General features: G+C 40.9%; 1 protein-coding gene across 2 annotated transcripts in view; it reads left to right on the top strand.

Moving 5' to 3' along the window:
- KCNH1 (potassium voltage-gated channel subfamily H member 1) overlaps nt 1-25,085 on the top strand; it is a 422,730-nt gene that overhangs the window by 79,574 nt on the left and 318,071 nt on the right. Inside the window, exon 6 of one of the 2 annotated variants that reach the window (XM_061185560.1) lies at nt 16,887-17,279. In XM_061185560.1, coding sequence (XP_061041543.1) covers nt 16,887-17,279 — 393 coding nt within the window. Of the gene's footprint in view, nt 1-16,886; nt 17,361-25,085 lie in introns of both variants that reach the window. The other variant, XM_061185559.1, reaches the window with a different exon arrangement.

The raw sequence follows: 25,085 nt of genomic DNA, 5'->3' as shown, positions 1-25,085 counted from the left end.
GTTCAATGTAAGGAGCGGGAGGGTTTTGATCAGGGAAGTGATATGATCAAATCTGAGTTGCTGTATGGTGTATGAACTTGACGGGGGGCCAGAATGGAAGTGGGGAGAGGTTAGGAAGCTACTGCTGTGCTGCAGTGAGAGGGGTGGTGCACTGGATAGAGTTGTAGAAGTAAGTTGGAAAATGGTGACTGGATCCTGAGTCAGATGTATTTGGTGGTAGAAGCAGCAGAACTCCCTGGTGGGTTAGTTCTGGAGTTTTTCTCGAAGAGAGATATCAGCTGCACACTTTGTGGTACCGTAGCAGGAGAGAGTGGCATTAAGAAAGCCAAGCAAGGAGAGTGTTTCAAGAAGGAAGAAGTGTGAAAATCTGTAAACAGCTCCTGAGAGCATGAGTTAGATCAGGATGGAAACGTCCATTGGATTTAGCAACACTGAGATTGTTGGTGACCTTGACAATAGCTATTTGATTAGAGAGTGGAGGCAGTAGTCAGGTTGGGGTGTGTTGAAGGTGATTGGAAGGGAGAACGTGGAGCCATCGTGTTTAGATTACTCTTTCAAAAAATCTGGCCATAAAGGGGGAACACCAAAAGGAACTGAGCAAGAAAGGACAGTTGATTGATGTCTAAAGATGCTGATGGAATGATCCTGTGTCCAAGGAGAGGTTGATGGGAAGAAAAGAGGGGGAATCATGGGGGGTGTAAAGCACTTGAGGAGCGGGAGGAGGATGAGATTCAAAACACATGAGAGGAATTGGCCTTTGATAGGAAGAAGGCACTTCCTCTGTAGAAACAGGAAGGAGGCAGGTGGATGAGGGTGGAGACATGACCATTGGAAGACTGGTTCTATTTTTTCAGCAATTCATTAGGTAGAAACTTGAGCTAAGAGTGAGGTGTAGCAGAGGAGCACATAAGAGCTTAGAGTGAGATATTATGATCTCTAATCCACTTCAGCAAAAATCACTTTGCATGGTGACATTCATTTGATACAGAAAGGTTTCAGGGTAAGTGTAGTTTGGTCCTGCTTCTTTCTTAATCTAGCTCTGTGTGGCTTGGGGACTAAGGTAGATACTCTTCAGGGAGACAGGCTCTGGGCAATGTGGCTGGTTCAGGACTTTAATTGGGAAGTCCTGGAGAAGGTCTGTAATGGGAGATGGTACCTTTGACGACAGGTGGCATGTTGCCATCATTCAGAAGTCCTATGGAGAATCAGTAGTTTATGAAGAGTCAGTATACAACAGAAGAAAAGCACTGAATCAGGAAACTGAACTTGAGCTTATGGTCCTGTTTTGTCATCTGCTATGTGACTATGAGCAAATCATTTACTTTCTGCATTTATTTTCCCAGTCTATAAAATAAGAAAAATACCAGCCTTCCCATCTCATGAGGTTGCGTGAGATGTGATGACGTATGTCAGTGTTCTGTGAAAGGCATTTCAGGCTGTACAAATAGATTCATGAAGACTCGGAGGCTTGGAGCTGGCGGCCTGGCTTGTACTCACAGCTCTCTGCTTACTCACCCCTGGTATGACTCAGGATGAGTCACTTTGCCGCACTGAACCTACATTTTCCCATCTGTAGAACACCCTCACAGGGTGAACATAAGGATTCAGAAGTACAGTAGAGGACTTTGGAAGTAAAAGTGCTAGAGAAATGTGATAATCAGCCTGATTTCCCTGTTCTTCATTTAGGGAAAAGCCCTAACTCTATTTTCCTTCCAGAATCAGTCTTCAAGATGAGCATTCTTTGACTCCATCAATAATGGCTTATAATGAGCCCTTTCTCTGGGCAGAGCCTGGGTGTTGTAGGGGGAGGGATGGGGAAAGTGTGAACTAACATTACACTAAGAGAAGTGGTACCTGCGTTTGGGGGAACTTCTGTCTGATTGGACGTGTAGGACAGAAGCAAGCCCACTCTTAGGAAATGCGTTCTGGAAGGGCTGCGAGCTGTCTGCCTTGGGAAGATTCCATTGTACAAGACTTATCAGATGGAAGAATCTAGAAGCACATGCTCATGCTGATAAGCATAGAAAAGTGGTGGGGGAGAGAACTGACCCTGCAGTGGTCACCGGGACCACTGCACCAGGTCGTTCTCCTGTCTCCACTTCTGCTGAAGCTGTTTCTCTGCAAAGTTTTGAAGCGTCACTGAGCATCTAACATTGAGCAAACTTGTATGGCTGGACATAAGGTCGGTATCCCATCTCTTTTGACTCTGCACCCAGAGACTTCTCCCTTTGGAGGACGCTAACCCTTTGCCAGATGAGAATATTCTGAATGATCCTGAGAAAGCTTTTCCTCCTGAGGGTGGCAGTCATGGAGCTCATCAGAGCCGTGCTGTTACCTGTTGTTCTTGTCTGAATCCATTCCTGTACACATTTCTGCGGAGGAAGGTGGGTGAGTCTCACAGGAATCTTTCTGATAAACATCAGAAAGTCATTTGTCATTACACTCTGAAAAGACTATTGGTGTCAGATAGTTAACTGGATGCAAAGTACTCTTTTGGTCTGGGAAGTTTTCTTAAGAATCTTGATTTTCTGTAATGAAGAACTCACTCCTTGGAATTTCCATCTTCTGTTTTCCATATAATTGCTAAAGAGTTCATATCAGAGTGAAATACATAGGATCTCAAGTCAGACTATAAAAGCTTGGCCTTAGGGGAAAAATTCATAGCTTTTAACATAAAGATTTGGAAAGAGAATGTGTCACATTTATCCTCATCAAATGTCCTAGCTTCCAAGCCTCCTTGCAGAATGTAGATATCCTGTGATTGCAATGTGAAAGGCTGCATCTCAGAGATGGGAGGAGGAAACTGAATACAAGTCCTAACATCCCTCCTTGTCTATCCCTCCCTGTCTATCCTAGCACCTCTGTCTATACCCATCAAACACATGTTGTTGGAATAACAGCAGAGGGAGAGTCTCTGGGTCAGCCTGGCATTGTTGGGAGGTATGAAGACACTATTGACTCAGGCCTTACTCAAGTGGGCCTAATAGTGTCCTGGAAAGCATCAGAATGGGAAATCCACCTGGGAATAATTATGGATTAAATCAAACTGTCACAGGAATAGCCATTTTTCTCTAAAAGGACATTTCCTTCTTGGAGTTCCAAGTGACTCTGGTGTGCAGTCAGCAGGCGGCTGCTTACTTGTGGATTCTTTTGACTTCTTGCTGAATGGTCTTATCACCCAGACTGTATTTTGCAAACATACAATAAACCCCTAAGTAACTCACCTCCCTTTCCCCTGCCTTTCCCTTAGCTCAGTGCCCAGGACTCCTTTCTTACAATGCTTGTGATTCATCTATATTCAGTTGATTTTTTAAAAAATTAAATTTCTTATTTTGAGGTAACTGTAGGTTCACGTGCAGTTTTAAGAAATAATACAAAGAGATCCCATGTGCTCTTTACTCAGTTTCTACTGATGGTAACTTCATGCAAAACTATAGTACAGTATCACAACCAGGATATTGACATGGGTGCAGTCAAGATACAGAACATTTCCACCACCATGAGAATACTTCATGTTGCCTTTTTATGGCCACACCCTTCCTGCCTTTTAAGGAGTTAAACCCCTGGCAACCACTGATTTGTTCTCTATTTCTATAATTTTGTCATTTCAAGGATGTTATATAAATGGAATCATGTAGTGTGTTGTCTTTGGGGACTGGTTTTATAAACCTCTGGAGATTCATCCAGGTTGTTGAATGTATCAGTAGTTGGCACCTTTTTCTTGCTGAGTAGTAGTCTATGGCAGTGGTCCCCAACCTTTTTGGCACCAGGGACCGGTTTCATGGAAGACAATTTTTCCACGGACCTGGGGAGAGGGGATGGTTCACACGGTAATGCGAGCGATGGGGAGCGGCATACGAAGTTTCCCTAACTCGCCCACCACTCACCTCCTGCTGTGTGGCCCGCGGGTTGCGGACCCCTGGTCTATGGTATGGATGTGCCACAGATTGTTTAACCATTCATCTGTTTAAGGACATCTGTGCCAATTCTGATTTTTAATATTACAAATAAACTTTCTGTGAGCATTTATGTACAGGTTTTTGCATGAATATAAATTTTCATTTTTCTGGGATAAATGCCCAGGAGTGTAATTGCTGTTGCGTATTTAGTTGTTTAATAAACTGCCAAAATCTTTTCTGGAGTGACTGTCATTTTACATTTGCATTAGCAATATATGAGAAGTCTAGTTTATGTGCAGTCTCATCAGCATTTGATGTTGTCACTATTTTTTATTTTAGCTATTCTGATAGGTGCATAGTGATATCTCATTGCATTTCCCTGATGTCTAATGATGTGAACATCTTTTCACGTACTTATTTGCCATCTGTGTGTCCTCTTGGGTGAAATGTCCATTCATACCTTTTCCTCATTTCTGATTGTTTTTTATTGTTGAGTTTTGAGATTATATATTGTAAGTTATATATCCTAGATCCTATTTCTTTGTTGGATATGTGGTTTGCAAATATTTCCTCCAAGTCATAGCTTGTCTTTCCATCCTTCTAATAGAGTCTTTTGCAGAGCGAAAGTTTTAAAGTTTGATAATGTTCAGTTTATCAGTTTTTTTCTTTCATGGATTGTGCTTTGGTTTCAAGTCTAAGAACACTTTGCCTAACCCTAGGTCCTGAAGATTTTCTTCTATGTTTTTTTCTGAAAGTTTTATAGTTTTATGTTTTACATTTAAGCCTGCAATCCATTTTGAGATAATTTTTGTATAAGGTATAAGCCTTATATTGAGGTTCATTTTTTTTTTGCCTGTGAATGTCCTTTGCTCCAGCATCATTTGTTGAAAAGGCTGTCTTTCCTCCACTGAATTGCTTTTTGCACCACTGTCAAAAATCAGTTGGGCATTTGTGTGGGTCTATTTCTGGATTCTCTATTCTGTTCCATTAATCTGTGAGTCTATTTTTCTATCAATATCACACTGTCTTAATTACTGTGCTGTATACCAAGTCTTGAAATTGGCTAGACTGATTCCTCCCACTTTATTCTTCTTATCCAAAATCGTTTTAGCTATTCCTCTTTCTTTGCCTTTCCATATAAATTTTAGAATCATCTCGTATATATCTACAAAAACTCTTGCTGGCATTTAGGTAGGAATTATGCTAAACCTATATCAATTTGGAGAGAATGGAAATCTTTAATACGTTGAGTCTTCTAATTTACGTGTCTCCATTTATTTGTATCCTCTTTGATCTCTTTTATCAGCATTTTTTTTTGTTTTTGGCATACAAGTTCTGTGCATGTTTTATTATACTTATACTTAAGAATTGTTTTTTAGTGATTATAAATGGTACTGTATAACTTTGGTCTTCATTTCTAGTATACAGAAATACACTGATTTTTGTATGTTTGTCTTGTGTGACCTTGCTGAACTCACTTATTCTAGGAGTTTGTATGTAGATTCCTTGGAATAGTCTATGTACCCCATTATGTCATTTGCAAATAAGGATATTTTTATTTCTTCCTTCCTGATCTGAATGCCTTTTATTCCTTTTCTTTTTCTCTGTTCTCTCTTTTTTTTTCTTTTCCTTTTGCCTATTGCAGTGACAGTACTATATTGAATAAAAGTAGTGAAAGGTGATATTTCGCCTTGTTCTTGATGTTAAGGGGAAAACTTTCAGTCTTTGACCATTAAATATGATGTTAGCTGTAGATTTTTATAGATGCTTTTTATCAAGTTGAAGAAATTTCCCTCTATTTCCATTTATTTCTGAGTTTTTATCATGAATAGATGTTGAATTTTGTCAAATGCTTTTTCTATTACAGTGATTCATTTTTCAATATTGAATTAGCTTTCTACCCTTGGAATATACCCCACTTGGTCATTCTTTGTATATATTGCTGAATTCTATTTGTTACTATTTGTTAAGGATTTTTGCACCTATATTTATGAGAGATACTGTTCTGTAGTTGTTTTTTTTTTTTTTTTTTTGTACTGTCTTTGTCTGGATTTGGAATCAGGGTAATACTAGCTTCACAAAATGAATTGAGAAGTGTTCCTTCTACTTTTATTTTCTGGAAGAGATTGTGTAGAATTGTTATAAATTCTTTGTTAAATTTTGATACCATTATCTATTAAAACCATCTGGGCCTGGAGATTTCTTTTGGGAGTTTTAAAATTATGAATTCACTTTTCTTACAGTTTATGGGGCTATGAATTGTGGTAGTTTGTGTTTTTCGAGGACCATTTCATCTAAGTAGTAAAATTTATATGTGTAGAGTTGTTTGTAGCATTCCCTATTATCTTTTGGGTGTCTACAGTTTATAGTTGTATCTCCTGTTTCATTCCTGATATTAGTAATTTGTGGCTTTTGTCTTTTTTTTTTTTAAAGATTTATTTATTATTTATTTATTTAATTAATTTATTTTTGGCTGCATCGGGTCCCAGTTGCTGGCACACGGGATCTTTCGTTGTGGCATGTGGGATCTTTCATTGAGGCGCGCAGGCTCTTCGTTGTGGTGCGTGGGCTTCTCTCTAGTTGTGGCGTGCAGGTTTTCTCTTCTCTAGTTGTGGCGTGCTGGCTCCAGGGCACGTGGGCTGTGTAGCTGTGGCGCGTGGGCTCCAGAGCGCAGGCTCTGTAGTTTGAGGCAGGCAGGCTCTCTAGATGAGGCGCGTGAGCTCAGCAGTTGTGGCTCCTGGGCTTAGTTGGCCTGCGGCATGTGGGATCTTAGTTCCCTGACCAGGGATTGAACCCACATCCCCTGCATTGTAAGGTGGATTCTTTACCACTGGAGCACCAGGGAAGTCCCTTTCTGTTTTTTTTTTTTCTTTTTCAGTCTTGCTATAGGATTTCAATTTTATTTTTATTTTATTTTATTGATTTTTTAAAACCATTTATTTTCTCTATTGTTTTCCTGTTTTCCACTTCACTGATTTCTGCTCTTATTATTTCCTTCCTTCTGCTTGCTAATTTAGTTTTAGTTTGCTTTTTTATAGGTTCTTGATTTGAGACCGCACATTATTGATTTGAGACTTTCTTTTTCCTTATGCAAATATTTAGTGCTATAAATTTCTGTTTCAGTACTGCTTTAGCAGCATCTCACAAATTTTGATATGTTGTATTCTCATTTTCACTGAGTTCAATGTATTTTCAAATTTCCCTTGCGTCTTCTTCTTTAGCTCATGGATTATTTAGAATTATACTGTTTCCAAGTGTTTGGATATTTAGTTTCAAAGTATTTGGATATTTTCCTTTTATCTTTCTGTTATTGATTTCTAGTTTGATTCCATTATAGTCAGAGAATATACCTTGTGTGATTTAAATTCTGTTAAATTTGTCAAGGTTTGTTTTATGGACTAGTATATCGTCTATCCTGGATAATGTTCCAGTGCACTTGAAAAGAATGTGCATTCTGCTCTTGTTGGGTGGAGTATTTTATAAATGTCGATTAAATCCTGTTGGTTAATGTTGTCATTGAGTTCTTCTATATCCTTGCTTACTTTCTTTCTAGTTGTTCTATCAAAGGTTGAGAGAGGAGTGTTTAGGGTTTGTCTATTTCACCTTTCAATCAGTTTTTGCTTCATGTATACTTGGAGCTCTTTTGTTTGGTGCATATACATTAGGATTTCTACATCTTCTTGGAGAATTGACCTTTTTATCATTATGCAATGTGCCTTTCTGTGTCTGTTGTTTAGTTTGGGTAATTTCTATTGTTTTGTCTTTAAGTTCACTGATTCTTTCCTCTGAAAAATTGATTTTCTGTTCTTCAGGCAGTTTGATGTTTTCTTGGTTCTTGGTATAATGACTGATTTTTTGTTGAAATGGGCATTTTGGATATTATGTTATGAGCCTCTGGATCTTATTTAAATCTTTTGCTTTAAGTGGCTACTTTTGACACAGATGTGGCAGAGGAAGAAGTAGGTATCCCCTCATTTCTGCCAGGTTGGGGTAGAAGTCCAGGTTTCCAACTCAGCCTCCATTGAAACTTGATGGGGGCTCCTTTTTACTGATGGGTAAGAACAAGAGTTATAGCTCCCCACTAAGGTTACATTGATACCTCTCTGCATTGTGGGGTGGGGGGCCTCATTACTGCTGGGGGGAGGTGAAAGGAAGTCCAGGCTCCCTACTGGGACTTCTCTGGTAATACTCCAGTAGGAAGGAGGTGGAGGCTGGGTGCATCATTACAGCCTCAAGAAGGGGGAAATCTAGGCTTTCTAGTAGGCTTTGCTGACCTGGATGGGGGTGGGTTCACAGCTTTTTCTGTAGTGTTTGGACAGGGTAGAGTGGTTATTATCTCAAGTTTTCTATCTTTTGAGGCTGTCCCCTTCCCAGTTCTTCTGCTAGGGAGAGTGGGCTTTTGTTGGGACTCTTTTTGTCTGCACTCATTGGTGTTTCCAGGTTGCTCCAAGTCTAGGAATATATGAGGCAAAAAGAAAACCCAGAGAATTCACCACTGTATTATTCCTAGCCAGTTTGCTTTCCTTTCTTCACCTTTCAGAGTCTTCCTATGTTTATTTCATATATAATGTCCAGGGCTTTCAGAGGTACTTAGAGGGAGGAATAGGGAAAAGTATGTCTATTCCATCTTTCTGGAAGCAGAAGTCTCATTCAGTTTACTTTTATTTGTTTTATTCTTACAGGTCAATCACTTTTCCTACCTGAGATCTCAGGGCCCAAGTGTCCTTAATCATACTTGTATAAATTCCTTTTCATGGGGGGAGAAATTTAAATCCCAATTCTTGAAGAGCTCTGCGCAGTGGTGGGAAGGGTGGAAACAGTTCCCATACCCAAACTGCACACTGGGCCCTCTGTGAATTTATAGCTTTCTTTTGCTCACCTTTAAGGCCTGGGGCCAACCATAGGGGGACCAGGGATATTCAGATTATTTCATATTCACTAAGGGGTCTTTACCTCTAGAGGAAAAAGAGAAGTTCCCATGACACTAGAGGAAGTTTCACCTAGGGGTTTATAAAAACCTATAAGTGCCACAGAGGAGCAGCTGGGGTGGGATTGGGTGGGGTGGGTCCCTTCCAGCTTGGCCTGGCCTCTAAAAGCAGGGCTTTTTGCCTTTGACTGTAGAGGGTGAAAACCATCCATGATACTTTCTTGGATCCAAGCTTCTCTGCACTTCATCGTTCGCTAAGTCTGCTTCCTTAAAAGTCTGTTATTTAGAGAAATATAACCTTGATGTGGAACAGCATGTGTTTTTAATTCAGCTAGACCTAGTTTGGGATCCTTGTTCCATCTTTTGCTAGCTGTGTGACCTTGAAGTTCAGTCATTCACTTAAACATCATCCTGTAGTGACTGCTCTGGGCCAGCCACCATGCTGTGTTTTGGGAATAAAGTAATGAGTACTGTTCACTGCTCCCTTTTCTTCACTTTCTAGCCAATAGCAAGTCCAGTTGGTTTTACTTCAAAAATCTATCTAAAATTGGACTACTTTTCTCCATCACCCTTTTTCCCAGGCTTTTATAATAAGTTCCCTGGTGCTGTTCTTCCCACTAAGCCTTTGCCTCAATTCATTATCTACACAGCAGCCAGGGTGATCTTTCAAAAACATGCATCAGGTTATTATTCTCATACTTAAGACACTCCAGTTATACTGAGAATAAAATCCGACACCTCCCCGTGGCCCACTAGGGCCTGTATGGTCTGGTTTCTGCTTCCCCTCTGAGTTCATCTAGCATCCTTTCCCGCCTCATGGCTTTAGTCACACCTGACTTTTTTCTCTTCCTGAAAACATCAAACTTGTCCTACCTTGGGGTCATTACACCAGTTATCCTCTCTACCTTGAATAATTTTTTCATCAAAGTTTGAATGGCTGGTGTCTTGCTTTCATTGAGGTTTTAGTTCAAACACTCTCCTTCTCTTACTTCTCAAGTCACATTCTGTCAAAACACCGTGTGCCCCTCCCCCAGCATCTTATTTAGCTCTTCTTACAATTTGAAATTATTTTGATTTGTCTACTAGACTGAGCTCCATGATTCCTGAGAGCAGGAATCATGCTGTTTCCTTCATTGCTGTTTGCCCAGTATCTAGAACAATTCCTGGCACTGAGCAATCAATATTTGTTGAGTCAAGTTGCTTTTTTTTTTTCAGTATAGTGAATTATTTTATTTTATTTTATTTTACTTTATTTTATTTTATTTTATTTTATTTTATTTTATTTTATTTTATTTTATTTTATTTTATTTTACTGGAGTAAAATTACTTTCTAATGTTGTGTTAGTTTCTGCTATACAATGAAGTGAATCAGCTATATGTATATCCTATATTCCCTCTCTCTTGGACCTGCCTCCCACCAACCCCCATCACACCCATCTAGGTCGTCACAGAGCATCAAGCTGAGCTCCTTGTGCTATACAGCAGGTTCCCACTAGCTATCTATTTTACATATGGTAGTGTATTTATGTAGAACCTAATCTCCCAATTCGTCCCACCCTCCCCTTTCCCACACCCTGTCCACATGTTGGTTCTCTACATCTACGTCTCTATTGCTGCCCTACAAATAGGTTCATCTGTATATATACCATTTTTCTAGATTCCACATATATGCGTTAATATACGATATTTGTTTTTCTCTTTCTGGCTTACTTCACTCTGTATGACAGAATGTAGGTCCATCCACGTCTCTACAAATGACCCAATTTCATTCCTTTTTATGGCTGAGTAATATTCCATTGTGTATATGTACCACATCTTCTTTATCCATTCATCTATCATTGGACATTTAGGTTGTTTCCATGTCCTGGCTATTGTAAATAGTGCTGCAATGAACACTGGGGTACATGTGTCCTTTTGAATTATGGTTTCTCAGGGTATATGCCCAGTAGTGGGATTGCTGGGTCGTATAGTAGTTCTATTTTTAGTTTTTTTAAGGAACCTCCCTACTTTTCTCTGTAGTGGCTGTATCAATTTACATTCCCACCAACAGTGTAAGAGGGTCCCCTTTTCTCTGCACCCTCTCCAGCATTTATTGTTTGTAGACTTTTTGATATGAGGTGATACCTCATTATAGCTTTGATTTGCATTTCTCTAATCATTAGTGATGTTGAGCATCTTTTCATGTGTTTGTTGGCCATCTGTATGTCTTCTTTGGAGAAATGTCTGTTTAGGTCTTCCACCCATTTTTTGATTGGGTTGTTTCTTTTTTTCATGTTGAGCTGCACGAGCTGTATGTATATTTTGGAGATTAATCCTTTGTCAGTTGCTTTGTTTGCAAATATTTTCTCTCATTATGAGGGTTGTCTTTTCATCTTGTTTATGGTTTCCTTTGCTGTGCAAGAGCTTTTAAGTCTTATTAGGTCCCATTTGTTTATTTTTGTTTTTATTTTCATTACTGTAGGGAGTGGGTCAAAAAAGATCTTGCTGTGGTTTATGTCAAAGAGTGTTCTTCCTATGTTTTCCTCTAAGAGTTTTATAGTGTCCAGTCTTGCATTTAGGTCTTTAATCCATTTTGAGTTTAGTTTTGTATATGGTGTTAGGTAGTGTTCTAATTTCATTCTTTTACATGTAGCTATCCAGTTTTCCCAGCACCACTTATTGAAGAGGCTGTCTTTTCTCCATTGTATGTTCTTGCCTCCTTTGTCATAAATTAGGTGACCATATGTATGTGGGTTTATCTCTGGGCTTTCTGTCCTGTTCCATTGACCTGTATTTCTGTTTTTGTGCCACTACCATACTGTCTTGATTACTGTAGCTTTGTAGTATAGTTTGAAGATGGGCAGCCTGATTCCTCCAGCTCCATCTTTCTTTCTCAAGATTGCTTTGGCTATTCGGGGTCTTTTGTGTTTCCATACAAATTGTACAATTTTTTGTTCTAATTCTGTGAAGAATGCCATTGGTAGTTTGATAGGAATTGCACTGAATCTGTAGATTGCTTTGGGTAGTATAGTCATTTTCAGAATATTGATTTTTCCAATCCAAGAACATGGTATATTTCTTCATCTGTTTATTTCATCTTTGATTTCTTTCATCAGTGTTTTATAGTTTTCTGAGTATAAGTCTTTTGCCTCCTTAGGTAGGTTTATTCCTAGGTATTTTATTCTTTTCATTGCAATGGTAAATGGGATTGTTTCCTTAATTTCTCTTTCTTATTTTTTGTTGTTAGTGTATAGGAATGCCAGAGATTTCTGTGCATTAATTTTGTATCCTGCAACTTACCAAATTCATTGATTAGTTCTAGTAGTTTTCTGTTGGCATCTTTAGGATTCTCTATGTATAGTATCATGTCATCTGCAAACAGTGACAGTTTTACTTCTTCTTTTCCAATCTGGATTCCTTTTATTTCTTTTTCTTCTCTGATTGCCATGGCTAGGACTTCCAAAATTAGGTTGAATAAGAGTGGTGAGAGTGGACATTCTTGTCTTGTTCCTGATCTTAGTGGAAATGCTTTCAGTCTTTCACCATTGAGAATGATGTTTGCTGTGGGTTTGTCATATATGACTTTTATTATGTTGAGGTAGGATCCCTCTATGGCCACTTTCTGGAGAGTTTTTATCATAAATTGGTGTTGAATTTTGTCAAAAGCTTTTTCTGCATCTATTGAGATGATCATATATTTTTTATTCCTTAATTTGTTAATATTGTGCATCACATTGATTGATTTGTGTATTTTGAAGAATCCTTGCCTCCCTAGGGTAAATCCCACTTGATCATGGTGTATGATCCTTTTAATATGTTGTTGGATTCTATTTGCTAGTATTTTGTTGAGGATTTTTGCATCTATATTCATCAGTGATATTGGTCTGTAATTTTCTTTTTTTGTGATATCTGTGTCTGGTTTTGGTATCAGGGTGATGGTGGCCTTGTGGAACAAATTTGGCAGTGTTCTTCCTTCTGCAATTTTTTTGGTAGAGTTTGAGAAGGATCGGTGTTAGCTCTTCTCCAAATGTTTGATAGAATTCGCCTGTGAAGCTGTCTGGTCCTGGACTGTTGTTTGTTGGAAGATTTTAATTATAGTTTCATTTCATTACTTGTGATAGGTCTGTTTATATTTTCTAATTCTTCCTGGTTCAGTCTTGGAAAATTGTACCTTTCCAAGAATTTGTCCAATTCGTTGTGGTTGTCCATTTTATTTGCATGTAATTGTATGTAGTAGTCTCTTATAATCCTTTTTATTTCTGTGGTGTCAGTTGTGATTTCTCCTTTTTCATTTCTAATTTTATTGATTTGTGTCCTCTCCCTATTTTTCTTGATGAGTCTGGCTAAAGGTTTATCAATTTTGTTTATCTTCTCAAAGAACCAACTTTTAGTTTTATTCATCTTTGCTATTGTTTTCTTCATTTCTATTTCATTTATTTCTGCTCTGATCTTATGATTTCTTTCCTTCTACTGGCTTTGGGTTTTCTTTGTTTTTTCTGTAGTTGCTTTAGGTGTAAGGTTAGATTGTTTATTTGAGGTTTTTCTTGTTTCTTGAGGTGAGATTTCATTACTATAAATTTCCCTCTTAGAACTGCTTTTGCTGTGTCCATAGGTTTGGGGTCATTGTGTTTTCGTTGTCATTTATTTCCGTGTATTTTTTTACTTTTTCTTTGATTTCTTCAGTGATCTCTTAGTTATTTAGTAGTGCACTCTTTAGCCGCCACGTATTTGCATTTTTTACAGTTTTCTTTTTCCTGTAATTGATTTCCAATCTCATAGCATTGTAGTCGGAAAAGCTGCTTGATATGATTTCAATTTTTAAAAATTTACCGAAGCTTGATTTGTGACCCAAGATGTATCTATCCTGGAGAGTGTTCCGTGTGTGCTTGAGAAGAAAGTGTATTCTGCCACTTTTGGGTAGAATGTTCTATAAATATCAATTAAATCTATCTGGTCTATTGTGTCATTTAAATCTTCTGTTTCCTTATTTATTTTCTGTTTGGATGATCTGTCCATTGGTGTAAGTGGGGTGTTAAAATTCCTCTACTATTATTGTGTTACTGTTGATTTCCCCTTTTATGGTTGTTAGCATTTGCCTTATGTATTGAGGTGCTCCTATGTTGGGTGCAAAAATATTTATAATTGTTATGTCTTCTTCTTGGATTGATCCCTTGATCATTATGTAGTGTCCTTCCTTATCTCTTGTAACAGTCTTTATTTCAAAGTCTATTTTATCTGATATGAGTATTGCTACTCCAGCTTTCTTTTGATTTCCATTTGCATGGAATATCTTTTTCCATCCCCTCACTTTCAGTCTGTATGTGTCTCTAGGTCTGAAGTGCGTCTCTTGTAGACAGCATATATATGGGTCTTGTTTTTGTATCCATTCAGCCAGTCTTTGTCTTTTTGTTGGGACATTTAATCCATTTACATTCAAGGTAATTATGGATATGTATGTTCCTATTACCGTTTGCTTAATTGTTTTGGATTTGTTTTTGTGGGTCTTTTCTTGTCTTGTGTTTCTCGCCTAGAGAAATTCCTTGAGCATTTGTTTTAAAGCTGGTTTGGTGGTGCTGAATTCTCTTAGCTTTTGCTTTGTCTATAAAGCTTTTGATTTCTCCATCTAATCTGAATGAGACCCTTGCTGGGTAGAGTAATATTGGTTGTAGCTTTTTCTCTTTTGTCACTTTAAGTATATCCTGCGACTCCCTTCTGGCCTGCAGTTTCTGCTGAAAAGTCAGCTGATAACCATATGGGGATTCCCTTATATGTTATTTTTTGCTTTTCCCTTGTTGCTTTTAATATTTTTTCTTTGAATTTAATTTTTGTTATTTTGATTAATATGTGTCTTGGTGTGTTTCTCCTAGGGTTTATCCTGTATGGGACTCTCTGCACTTCCTGGAGTTGGGTGACTGTTCCCTTTCCCATGTTAGGGAAGTTTTCCACTATAATCTCTTTTAATGTTTTCTCAGACCCTTTCTTTTCCTCTTCCTCTTCTGGGACCCCTATAATTTGAATGTTGGTGTGTTTAATGTTGTCCCAGAGGTCTCTGAGATTGTCTTCAATTCTTTTCATTCTTTTTTCTCTATTCTGCTCCTAGGCAGTTATTTCCACCATTCTGTCTTCCAGCTCACTTACTTGTTCTTTTGCCTCAGTTATTCTGCTATTGATTCCTTCTAGTGTATTTTTTATTTTAATTATTGTGTTGTTCATCTCTGTTTGTTCTTTAGTTCTTCTAGATCTTTGTTAAACATTTCTTGTATTTTCTCAATCTGTGCCTCCATTCTATTTGAGATTCTGGATCATCTTTACTATCATTACTCTGAATTCTTTTTCAGGTAGGTTGCCTATTTCCTCTTCATTTATTTGGTCTTCTAGGTTTTTACCTTGCTCCTTCATCTGTGACATAGTTTTTTTCATCTCATTTGTTTTTTGATGGGTGGGATTGTGTTCCTGTCTTACTGGTTGTTTGGCCTGAGGCTTCCAGCACTAGAGTTTGTAGGCTCCTGGGTAGAGCTGGGTCTTTGTGCTGAGATGAGGACCTCCAGGAGACCTCACTCTGATGAATATTCCCTGGGATCTGAGGTTCTCTGTTAGTCCAGTGGTTTGGACTCAGAGTTCCCACCACAGGAGCTCAGGCCTGACCTCCAGCTCGTGAAGCAAGATCCTGCAAGCCGCGCAGGACAGCAAAAAAAGGAAAAAAAGGAAAAAGAAAATAGGAGCAGAAGAATAACAAAGAGTCAAAAATAAAATAAGATTAGAAAACTAACAGATATGTTAGAAAGAATAAAAAAGTAAAAATACAGGTGAAACAACAGCTAGAAGGTAAAACAGAAGTATCATAGTAAAAAAGAGGAAGGGAAAAAAAAAGCTGGAAAAGTCCCTGGCTGTGGGGGGTGGAGCTTAGGCAGGGGCGGGGTTTAGGTGGTGAGTGGGGCCTATGCTTAGGACCCACAGGGCTGGAAAAGGCCTTGGCGGGGGGTGGGAGGGCTGAGGTGGGGCTTAGGCTCAATGCAGCAGGAGGGGTGCAGGAGTGCCTCTGGCCTTGAAGGGCAGAGGACCAGATCCAGGACCCCAGCAGGCTAGGCGCGTTCCCCCCCATCCTCTGATCCTGGAGGGCCCCTCCCTGTTGGCCTCTCTTCTTCTTCCCCTGCCTCCCTCCCTCCTATGTCCCTAGGACTCACGAAGCCAGAGGGGGCCCTGGAAGGCAGAGGACCAGACCTGGAAACCCAACAGGCTTCCTGGGCCGAGTCAGTAGGGGAAACACCTGTGGTGCTTCCCCTGATACCCTGGTCCTGGAGGGCCCCTCCCGCCCACCTCTCCTCTTCTTCCTCCCTACCGCCCCCCCACCGCCCACTATGCCCCTAGGACGAACGTGGCCCAGAGGGGGCCTCGGAGGGCAGAGGACCCAGCCCAGGAGCCCAACAGGTTTCCCGGGCCTGACTGGACAGGTGAAACGCTAGGTGCACCCCACCCCCATCCTCTGAGCCCCCGAGGGTCCCTCCAGGCGTGGGAATCCCTCCCCTCTCCCAGCCACCCCTCAGGGGCCCCTGTCCTGCCCAGCCTCCACTTCTCCTCCCCCCTTGCTCCCTTCCACGTCCTACCGGGTCGCTTGGGGGTTCCTCCTATCTCCTTGGGCATTGAGGTCCCCCACCAGCGTCTGGCAGGTGCCCTAGTTGTGGGGAGATGTGAACTCTGCATCCTCCCCCACCACCATCTTGACTTCAGGAACCAAGTTGCTTAATTCTCTTGCATCTCAGTTTCTCACTTGTCACACAGAATAATAATTGGCTAATAAAACAAAGTTGTGTTTAGAATTAAGTGAGATAATACTTGTATGTGGAGTACTTAGTACAATGATTGGCTCACAGTAAGCCGAATAACAGTGTTTTATTGTTTCATTATGATTGATTATATTACAATGTTCAATTCCATTCTACCGTAGTCCTTTGGTACCTGTTCTTGCATCTAATGATCCATCTGGAGTGTTACGAGTATTCGTCTGTGACAGATACTGACTGGTTTGATGCTGACAGTGAAATCCTAACTTAGTTCTCTCTTGGCCATGTTTTTCTGTACAGGTTCTGCAGCTGGGCTCAGACATCCTTCCCCAGTACAAGCAAGAGGCACCAAAGACTCCCCCTCACATCATCTTACATTATTGTGTTTTCAAGACCACGTGGGATTGGATCATCTTGATCTTAACCTTCTACACAGCCATCCTGGTCCCTTATAATGTCTCCTTTAAAACCAGGCAGAACAACGTGGCCTGGTTGGTTGTGGATAGCATCGTGGATGTTATCTTTTTGGTGGACATTGTGCTGAATTTTCATACCACTTTTGTTGGACCAGCTGGGGAGGTGATTTCCGACCCCAAACTCATCCGCATGAACTATCTGAAGACGTGGTTTGTGATTGACCTTCTGTCCTGTTTGCCATATGATGTCATCAACGCTTTTGAGAACGTGGATGAGGTTAGTGCCTTTATGGGTGATCCAGGGAAGATTGGTTTTGCTGATCAGATTCCACCACTCCTGGAGGGGAGAGAGAGTCAGGTACATCCCTCAAATCTCAGACCTTGTTGTCATGTCTTTAAATTAATTGTGGGTGGTCAACAGAAGAGTAATTAAATGGGTGGGAACTAGCATGACTGATGTCTGGAACATAGGGAGCATGATGCATGATCAATATCCTCGCCTGGTGTTTTTGTCCTTTGGAGGTTTGGAGGCCCTGCATGTCAGTGGATGGATGTGGAGGAGACCAGAGGCTTCCTTCATATTCCATGTGGAGTGCAAGCCACTGGCGTGGGTGGTGGGGCTGCAGAAGCAGGCATTCATTGCCACTGCATTGGTGAATCTTTCACTTGGTATACAATTGCTGAATGCCTACCTACTGATTACTCTCATTATGGGGACTTTTCTATTATCTGCTGCTGACCTTTGGCTGTTTGAAAGCTAATTAACTCTTGGCAACAGGGATGCTACTCTCCTCCAAGTTTGCTTGCGTTTGTTTTCTTTTTCTTTTTTTTTTTTTTTTTTTCGGTAAATGTTGGGAAAGAATGAGTTGTTTCTTTGCTGAAATGAGTTTTGGAGGTGACCAATGGCATTCAATTGTCCATGCTCTCCATTGCCTAAATATGCTGAGGTAGTCAGTCTGTGGTTAAGCCTGGCTCTTGTGGCTAAGAGGAGTACTGCTACTGGATTACCCTGCTGTGGGTTGTTAGTCCTACAGGCCATGGAAGGAATTAAAAGAAGATAAATGCTCTGTAAATGTGCTGGAATCAAGACATACTTAAACAGTCACTGAATGGGTGCCTAGGACATGTTGCAGCAGGAAGGGGCCGCTGGGCTGGTTAAAGTGATTTTCTCCTTTGAAAAAGCAAGGATATAACATCATGGCAAAGGAAAATGTCAGGTTCTTAATCTAGTTTAAGTGTTCTATGGAAATTGTTCTTCCTTTTTCCTACTCTTCAGTTGACACTTTAGATGGCAGTACACCTGGTAAGTCTTCAGCCTCAGATAGCAGCGGCCCTTATTGCCTCAGATTACAGAGGGTCCCAGAGGTCTCCGTCCAGCTGGACTGCTAACTGGGTGGGCCATCAGGAAGCCATCGGGAGGCTGAGTTGAGGCAAGATACACTCTCAGGGCTAAACGGCTAGTGGGACTCAGCCTTGAGATAGTTGGAGGGAACAGCCAGCTTCCTGCCAGGATAACAAGACCTGCCAGTGACTAGATGTCTTGCTGGTGGCATAATGATGCCTCTCTGCCTTCAGATCAGTACCAGCAGTGGTCAAGGACTCCAGCCCCTTCCTCTGTGAGGACCCAACTACCTACTACTTTTCTCTCCAGTGAGAGAAAGAGAAGAGGAGCTGATGTTCAGATGCTCCAGACTCAGAACAACCCCTGCTTTCATCTGTGTGGTGTGTTTTAATAGACTTTAAAATCCCAAGGAATAATACTCTGAGTGGCTTGTGTGGATTTTATAGGGGGATTAAATGGGTCGAGACTGATCATTTACGAGAGAAAAATCGTCCCTAAAGTGAATGTTGGGATTCTTAAATGTGAATTTTAGTACATGTTGGGAATGATATTTTTCACTGGGAGCACATTTCTAGAAAACTTTATGTTAGTTAGTGAGGAAAATATGATCATTTTGGCTTAGATAATTCAACTGATGATTTCAACCTAGAAGAGCTTCTTATACACATATGGGAAATGAAATTTAACTTTAAAAAAACTGATTGAGTTTTTAAAATAAACCATTTGCTATTTATAGCAATGGCATTAAAATTTTGCAGATAAATAGAACAGTTCTTCGGCTTCCACAGTTTCTTATTAAACACTGGCAGAGCTGTAAACACATATGTGAATGTGTCAAGATTACCTTGTAGGTTAGCAGAGCAGAGAGCTTCTTCCCAGGCTCTGTGTATGTTGGGCTGGAATCCCTTTGCCATTAACTGTGAATACCCCTGACATGGTTTCTGATTTCCAGATTCATGAAATAGGTTGTAGGTAGGAAAATCATAATTTCTCCGTAGCTTTCTAGTTGGCAAAGGGTTTAGCATCAAAGCTCTTACTACCATTTCTTGATGATAAATAATAATATGAATATTAAGGGATTCTAGCTATGATTTGCTTTGGAAAGTCTTGTTTTTATATTTAGTAGCTCCTTTTAAAGCTTTGGCTCACATCTGAAATAATGCCTTTCCATGACAACTGTGGTGGAGTTGGGGAAACACGAGGAAACTGAAGATTTGGCTGCTGGTCCTCTTGTTCTCACCTCTTAAGACAGCTGGGAACCTTGTGCATGTCATTTAGCCTTTCTGGGTTACAGTTTTCCTAGATACATCTTAGGGATGATACTACCTTACCTGCCTGAAGGCGTGGCATTTGGGCGGTGGATTTTGAGTTCCCTGCCAGCTGCAAAATCTGGTGAGTTCTAAAATCTCTTTTGTGTTAGTCTCACCTCCAGACTGACTATAAAAATGAGAGGCCCAGCACCCTGACCTCCTACCTTTTGTGGGAGTTGGAGGAAAGTGGGGACATTTAGCAGGTTATGATGAGTAGACCTATTGGAGATCAGAACCCAGTTGAACTATCATGTAGTTTAACCCTCTTAACTCACAAATAGGGAAACAGACCCAGGGGATATGACTCACTCAAGATGGTGTAGCAAATCATATGGTCACAGTAATGAGTCCCCTTCTGACTCTTCTCTGTTCTAATAGTGACAGATTTGATAAAATAGGGACAAAACACTGAAGGATACTGTTGAGTCAAAACTGACCAAGAAGCTCTTGATGTGTGTGGCTCACCCATTAGCTTGGCTGTTGTGATTGGGAGGTTGGGTATTAGGTATGGGGAGGTGGGCAGCTGCATTTTCCCCAAAGCAACTGTGTTGGTGATGAGATGGGCAGGTTAAGATGCTCACCAAGGGACAGAACCAGCACCATTTTCCAGGTACAGGCCTTTTTGTTAAAAGGCACCATTAAATCAGTGGGCATGAAGGGCTGGTGGGGCTTAGAGGAGGTGGGGGGGCCTCTGAAGGGCACCTATCTGTTGTCCACATTCACCATATGCTGTCTTCTTATCCACACTCTGCTGTGAGGTTGCTCATCTAATATTGCAGTTCCCTTGGCTCTAGGCCCTTCCTCTAAGAGAGTGTGGGGAGAAATAGGAAATTATTGACTCATTTCTCATAAAAAATACATGGAGCTGCCCTCTCTCTGGTGTCTTCCTAATTATGCCAATGGAATTGTGTCACAGTGGAGACCACCAGGGAGGAGGGTAATGAGCAGCGGGGGCTTTACCATCTGTGTGTGTGGGGGTTTAGGGTGTGGGCGTGGGTGTTGGGGTGGAGGCTCTTAGAGTGAAAGGATTGGACCCTCCCAAGCCTTGGGTCAAGAAATTAGGTTAGATTGCGAAAGCCAGCAATTGTGAATTCAGCCCTGTGGATGTAGCCCATCTCCATGATTTAAGCCACACAGATGATCCCTTTTGGCCAGCTTGGTTCACTTATGTAGATGGCCTACATTTTCATCATTCTCCAGTCTGTTGATAATCATCTGTTTTGGAGGCAGTTCGTGAAAATGTTTGCATATTAGTTAAGCTGGTGAGAGGACAAAAGGTATGAAAATGGAGTGAACGAAAGCTAGGAAGGGGTATGCCAAAGCAAAAGTCAAATGAGTCTCTTCCAAGCATTTAGCGGATTATTGGCCTGGTATGCTTCATGCATTAAGTATGGAATTATTAGTCACAAAACATATTACCTCTCCTAAGGAGACCTTATTGTTTATGGCCATTGGAGTATGGAAGTGCAACGAGGAGAATGGAGCCAATTGTGCCACCTCCCAGGTCACAATTCTGGTGCCTTGGGGCCAAGAGCTTCCTTCTTTCCCTGGCTCTGTAACCTCAGACAGCAACACCACTGGCTAGTGGTGGTCACAGCTGACACTTGCCAAGAGCACACAGAAGATGCTCAGCCAGAGCAGAACAGGACTAGATGTGCTGATGGAAAGATCAGCAGCTTCCCTTTATCTAGTGCATCTAACTTTCCAAAATACTTTCACACAGATTATCTTTTTTATTATTGAAATGTGGTTGATGTACAATATCATGTTAGTTTCAGGTGTATTCCATAGTGACTTGACATTTGCAAACATTACAGAACGTTCACCGTGCTAAGTCTAGTAACCATCTGTCCCCATACAAAGTTATTAAAATATTATTGACCATATTCTTTGTTGCACAGATTATCTCTGTTTTAGATCCGTGGTTGTAAAAAAACCACACTGAACTGGGAGGAAGGTGGTTTGTCAGCTAGGTGTGACCGCCACCCAGCTGTGCGAACTTACGGAAGTCATTTCATCTCCTTGGACTTTGCTTACCTCACCTGTAAGATGGTCCATTTCAGCTGTAACCTTCAGTGGCTCTAGGGCAGGCATTATCCCTGCTTTGCAGATGAGGGGAAAGGGCCAGGTTGTCCAGGGAGTTGAAACTGGACTCTGGTCTCCTGACTGCTAGATCTGTGCTTTACTCTGCCAGTCATGCTGCCTCATCAGAAATCTGGAGACAGAGTGAGCCAAGCTGTGTGTTTCATTCCTCAAGTCCCTCTCTCTCAATCCTTCCCTGGCCTGGCCCCTTCCGCACAGCGCCTCCCCCCCACCGCCGACCTCCGCAGCTGAGGGGTGAGAGGTTTGGGTGGTCAGCCTGAGTGACCCTAAGCTGAGGTCACTGGTGCATGTGTGTAGGGCCGGACAATGAGCATGGGGTCGGAAGTGACTCCACAGGCTGGTTGCCCGCCCTGCTTCTCTCTCCTTGGCAGATGGGCACCCCTCTGGGTTCTTCTAGGATCACTATTACCTATGATTTCCTTATCACTGATGCTGAAAGCAAATTGGACCCATGTACCTTGCTCATCCTATTGATTTGTAGTTTTCAGGCCTTACCTGTGGTTTCTATTTAGGTAGATGGATACCGTTTGAGTTCTCACACAGGTGACGCCTCTGCTGTCCAGCTGAAAGTCATGAGATGACCAGGACTTTTCTTTCCTAGACTTCCAGCAATACAGGCAGTCCCCGTGGCTTGTCATAGCAGTTATTTTTATTAATAGACTATTTTTCAGAGCAGTTTTAGGTTTATAGAGAATAGAGTAGAGTAGAAAGACCACCTTTGCCACCCGCAGTTTCCCTATTATCAACAGCTTGCATGAGGGCAATATGCTTATTATGGCCAATATTGATGCATTATTATCAGCTAAAGTCTATAGTTTCCATTAGGGGTCACTCTTTGCAGTATACATTCTATGGGTTTTTGACAAATGGATAATGACATGTGTCTACCATTGTGTATCACACAGAGTAGTTTCACCGCCCTAAAGATCCTCTGTGCTCCACCTATTCATCCCTCCCTCCCTGCTAACTCTTGGCAACTACTGATCTATTTACTGTCTCCATCATTTTGCCTTTTCCAGAATGTCATAATGTTGGACTCATATAGTATGTAGCCTTTTCAGATTGGCTTCTTTCAGTTAGAAATAAGTACTTAAGGTTCTTCTGTATATTTTGGGGGCTATCAGATAGCATATTTCTTTTTATTTTTGAATAATATTCCATTGTATGTATGTACCATAGTTTGTTTATTATTTCATAGTAGAAAGTAAAAAACCCCATTGCTGATAGCATTGGTTATTTAAGCTTGATCAGCACAGGCCTGGTCCTGGGATTTCCTCCTTCCGTGATCCCTTGGACATGGAGAGTGGGGAGGAGCTGAGACACTGGCATGCAGACCAGCCCATGTCAGCAGCCTGTGGTATCTCTTGGGTAAAAACCGAAAACGTTTAACTCAAGTTATTATGTCTAGTAATACAACAGACAGAAAAACGAAATTGTATTATAGTATCCTTACATTTCATACTGTTTTCCTTGGCATTTCTATCTTTTCTGTTTGTGCTGAGTATTTCTACCATACATTTATTTTGGCAAAAAGAGGACAAAACCAGACACCCTGTAATTTTCATCTAAGTGTCTCGTTCGTGGGAGGAAGTGTTGTTCTTGGGTGTGTTTCTCTTCTGATGATCGGGACTTGTCAGCAGTACCCAGTGGCTGAGGTCTGACTTCAGTGATGTTATCAATGTCACTACTGTCCCCATGCTGGCAATATTGTCATCTCTCCCCTCTCACCTGGGAGGACAAGCGGGCATAGAAATTTTCCTCTTAGTTTAATTTAAAAAAATCAGTCTTCTTCCTGACTTGAGCTTACAGGAGCTGTGTGTGAGCTCAACGATTGTGTCAAGGATTGTGGAGGTTCCATGCCTCTTGTTCAAGCAGAGGCTTCAAACAGAAGAGCAGGCTGTAGGCGCTGTACCCTACACAGTCACCTGAATCATGATCACCCTAGGTGCGTGTGTGGGGACCAGGGAAGTGGCTGGGGGGCATTTTTAATGGGAGGAAGTTGATCCTGGGTGGCTTCCTGGAAGCAGTGATTTACTATGAGACTGTGATTCCAGAGTTTAAAAAAAAAATGTAAAAACTTAGTGATGCTCCAAAAGCATTGCACGTTGGAGGAAAATAGACTCAGCTGATGTGCCTGATTCCCCTCTGCTCTCACATTGTCTGTTTTCTCCCAGGCTCCTTTTTGGCCAACCCAAGTTCTACTCTTAATTCTCCACCAACTTTTCTTGGAATCTTGTTTAGGGTGTTCCTTCTTTAAAGAAAACTTATTGACTTAGGTGGTAGGGGATGGGGATACAACTCTTCAATTTTCTCCCATTCTAATGGGGACCACTGATGATAAACACCAATAGAGGATGTGAGAGGGGTCAGCTCAGGGTGTTATGTCTTACTGTCGAGGAGCATTTAGCCTATCGAGAGAATCTAGGAAGGCTTCCTGGGAGGAGATGACTGGGGTTAGTCTGGTGAGGAGTAAGGAGGGCAGTCTTGTAAGAGGAGAGATCGTGTGCAGAGGGAAGCGCTCTTGGGGACTAGCAAGGCATTCATTACGTCCAAAGCAGAGAGTCAGCATTGGAGGACAGAAGAAAGTTGAGAGTAGGAGGCAAGATCCAGTGATATAGAATCCCAGGGTCTTGCCAAGGAGTTTACATTTTGTCATGTGGGCAAAAAGAAACTATCGAGGGTTTTCATTAGATGATCTTATGATTGATTTTGATTTTTGGAAGTGCACCCAGACAATGGTGGTGTGAATAAGAGGGAAATGACGAGTGTCTCCACTTCCCCTCCTCTTGTTCTGTTGATTCTCCTGCAATCAGGCTGTTACCTCCACCACGGCACTGAGCCTTGGTCCTAAATCAAGTGATTGTGCATGTTTAGGGTTATTTTTGGACCCTATGATGTTCCACTGGTTTGTCTATTCTTAACATCATTACTACACTGTGTTAATTGGCATAGCATAATAGTAAATATTAATCAGTTACTGCCTTTGTTCTTTTTCTTCAAGACTGCTATGTCTCTTCTAGGATCTTTGTACATACATTAAAACTTAGAGTCAATTTCCACCCAAACCAAAAAATAAAAAAAATAAAAGGCCTGTAGGGATTTTGAGTGGGATTATATTGAATCTAAAAACCAATTTGGAGAGAATGAAAATCTTAATATTGAGTTTTCCAGTTCATGACCATTGACCAGCCATATGTTTAGGTCTTCTTTAATTTCTCTTAGCAATATCTTGTAGTTTTCAGTGTCAAGGTCTTACACACTTTTTTTTATTGCTGTTGTTAAACTTATTCCTAGATACCTGATGTTTTTGGTGCTTTGTCAGTGGGAT

The sequence above is a fragment of the Eubalaena glacialis genome, chromosome 3, assembly GCF_028564815.1.
Source record: "Eubalaena glacialis isolate mEubGla1 chromosome 3, mEubGla1.1.hap2.+ XY, whole genome shotgun sequence".
Taxonomy (NCBI): Eukaryota; Metazoa; Chordata; class Mammalia; order Artiodactyla; family Balaenidae; genus Eubalaena; species Eubalaena glacialis.
The sequence above is the reverse complement of the archived record's forward strand: the minus strand, read 5'-3'. Positions and strand labels throughout refer to the sequence as shown.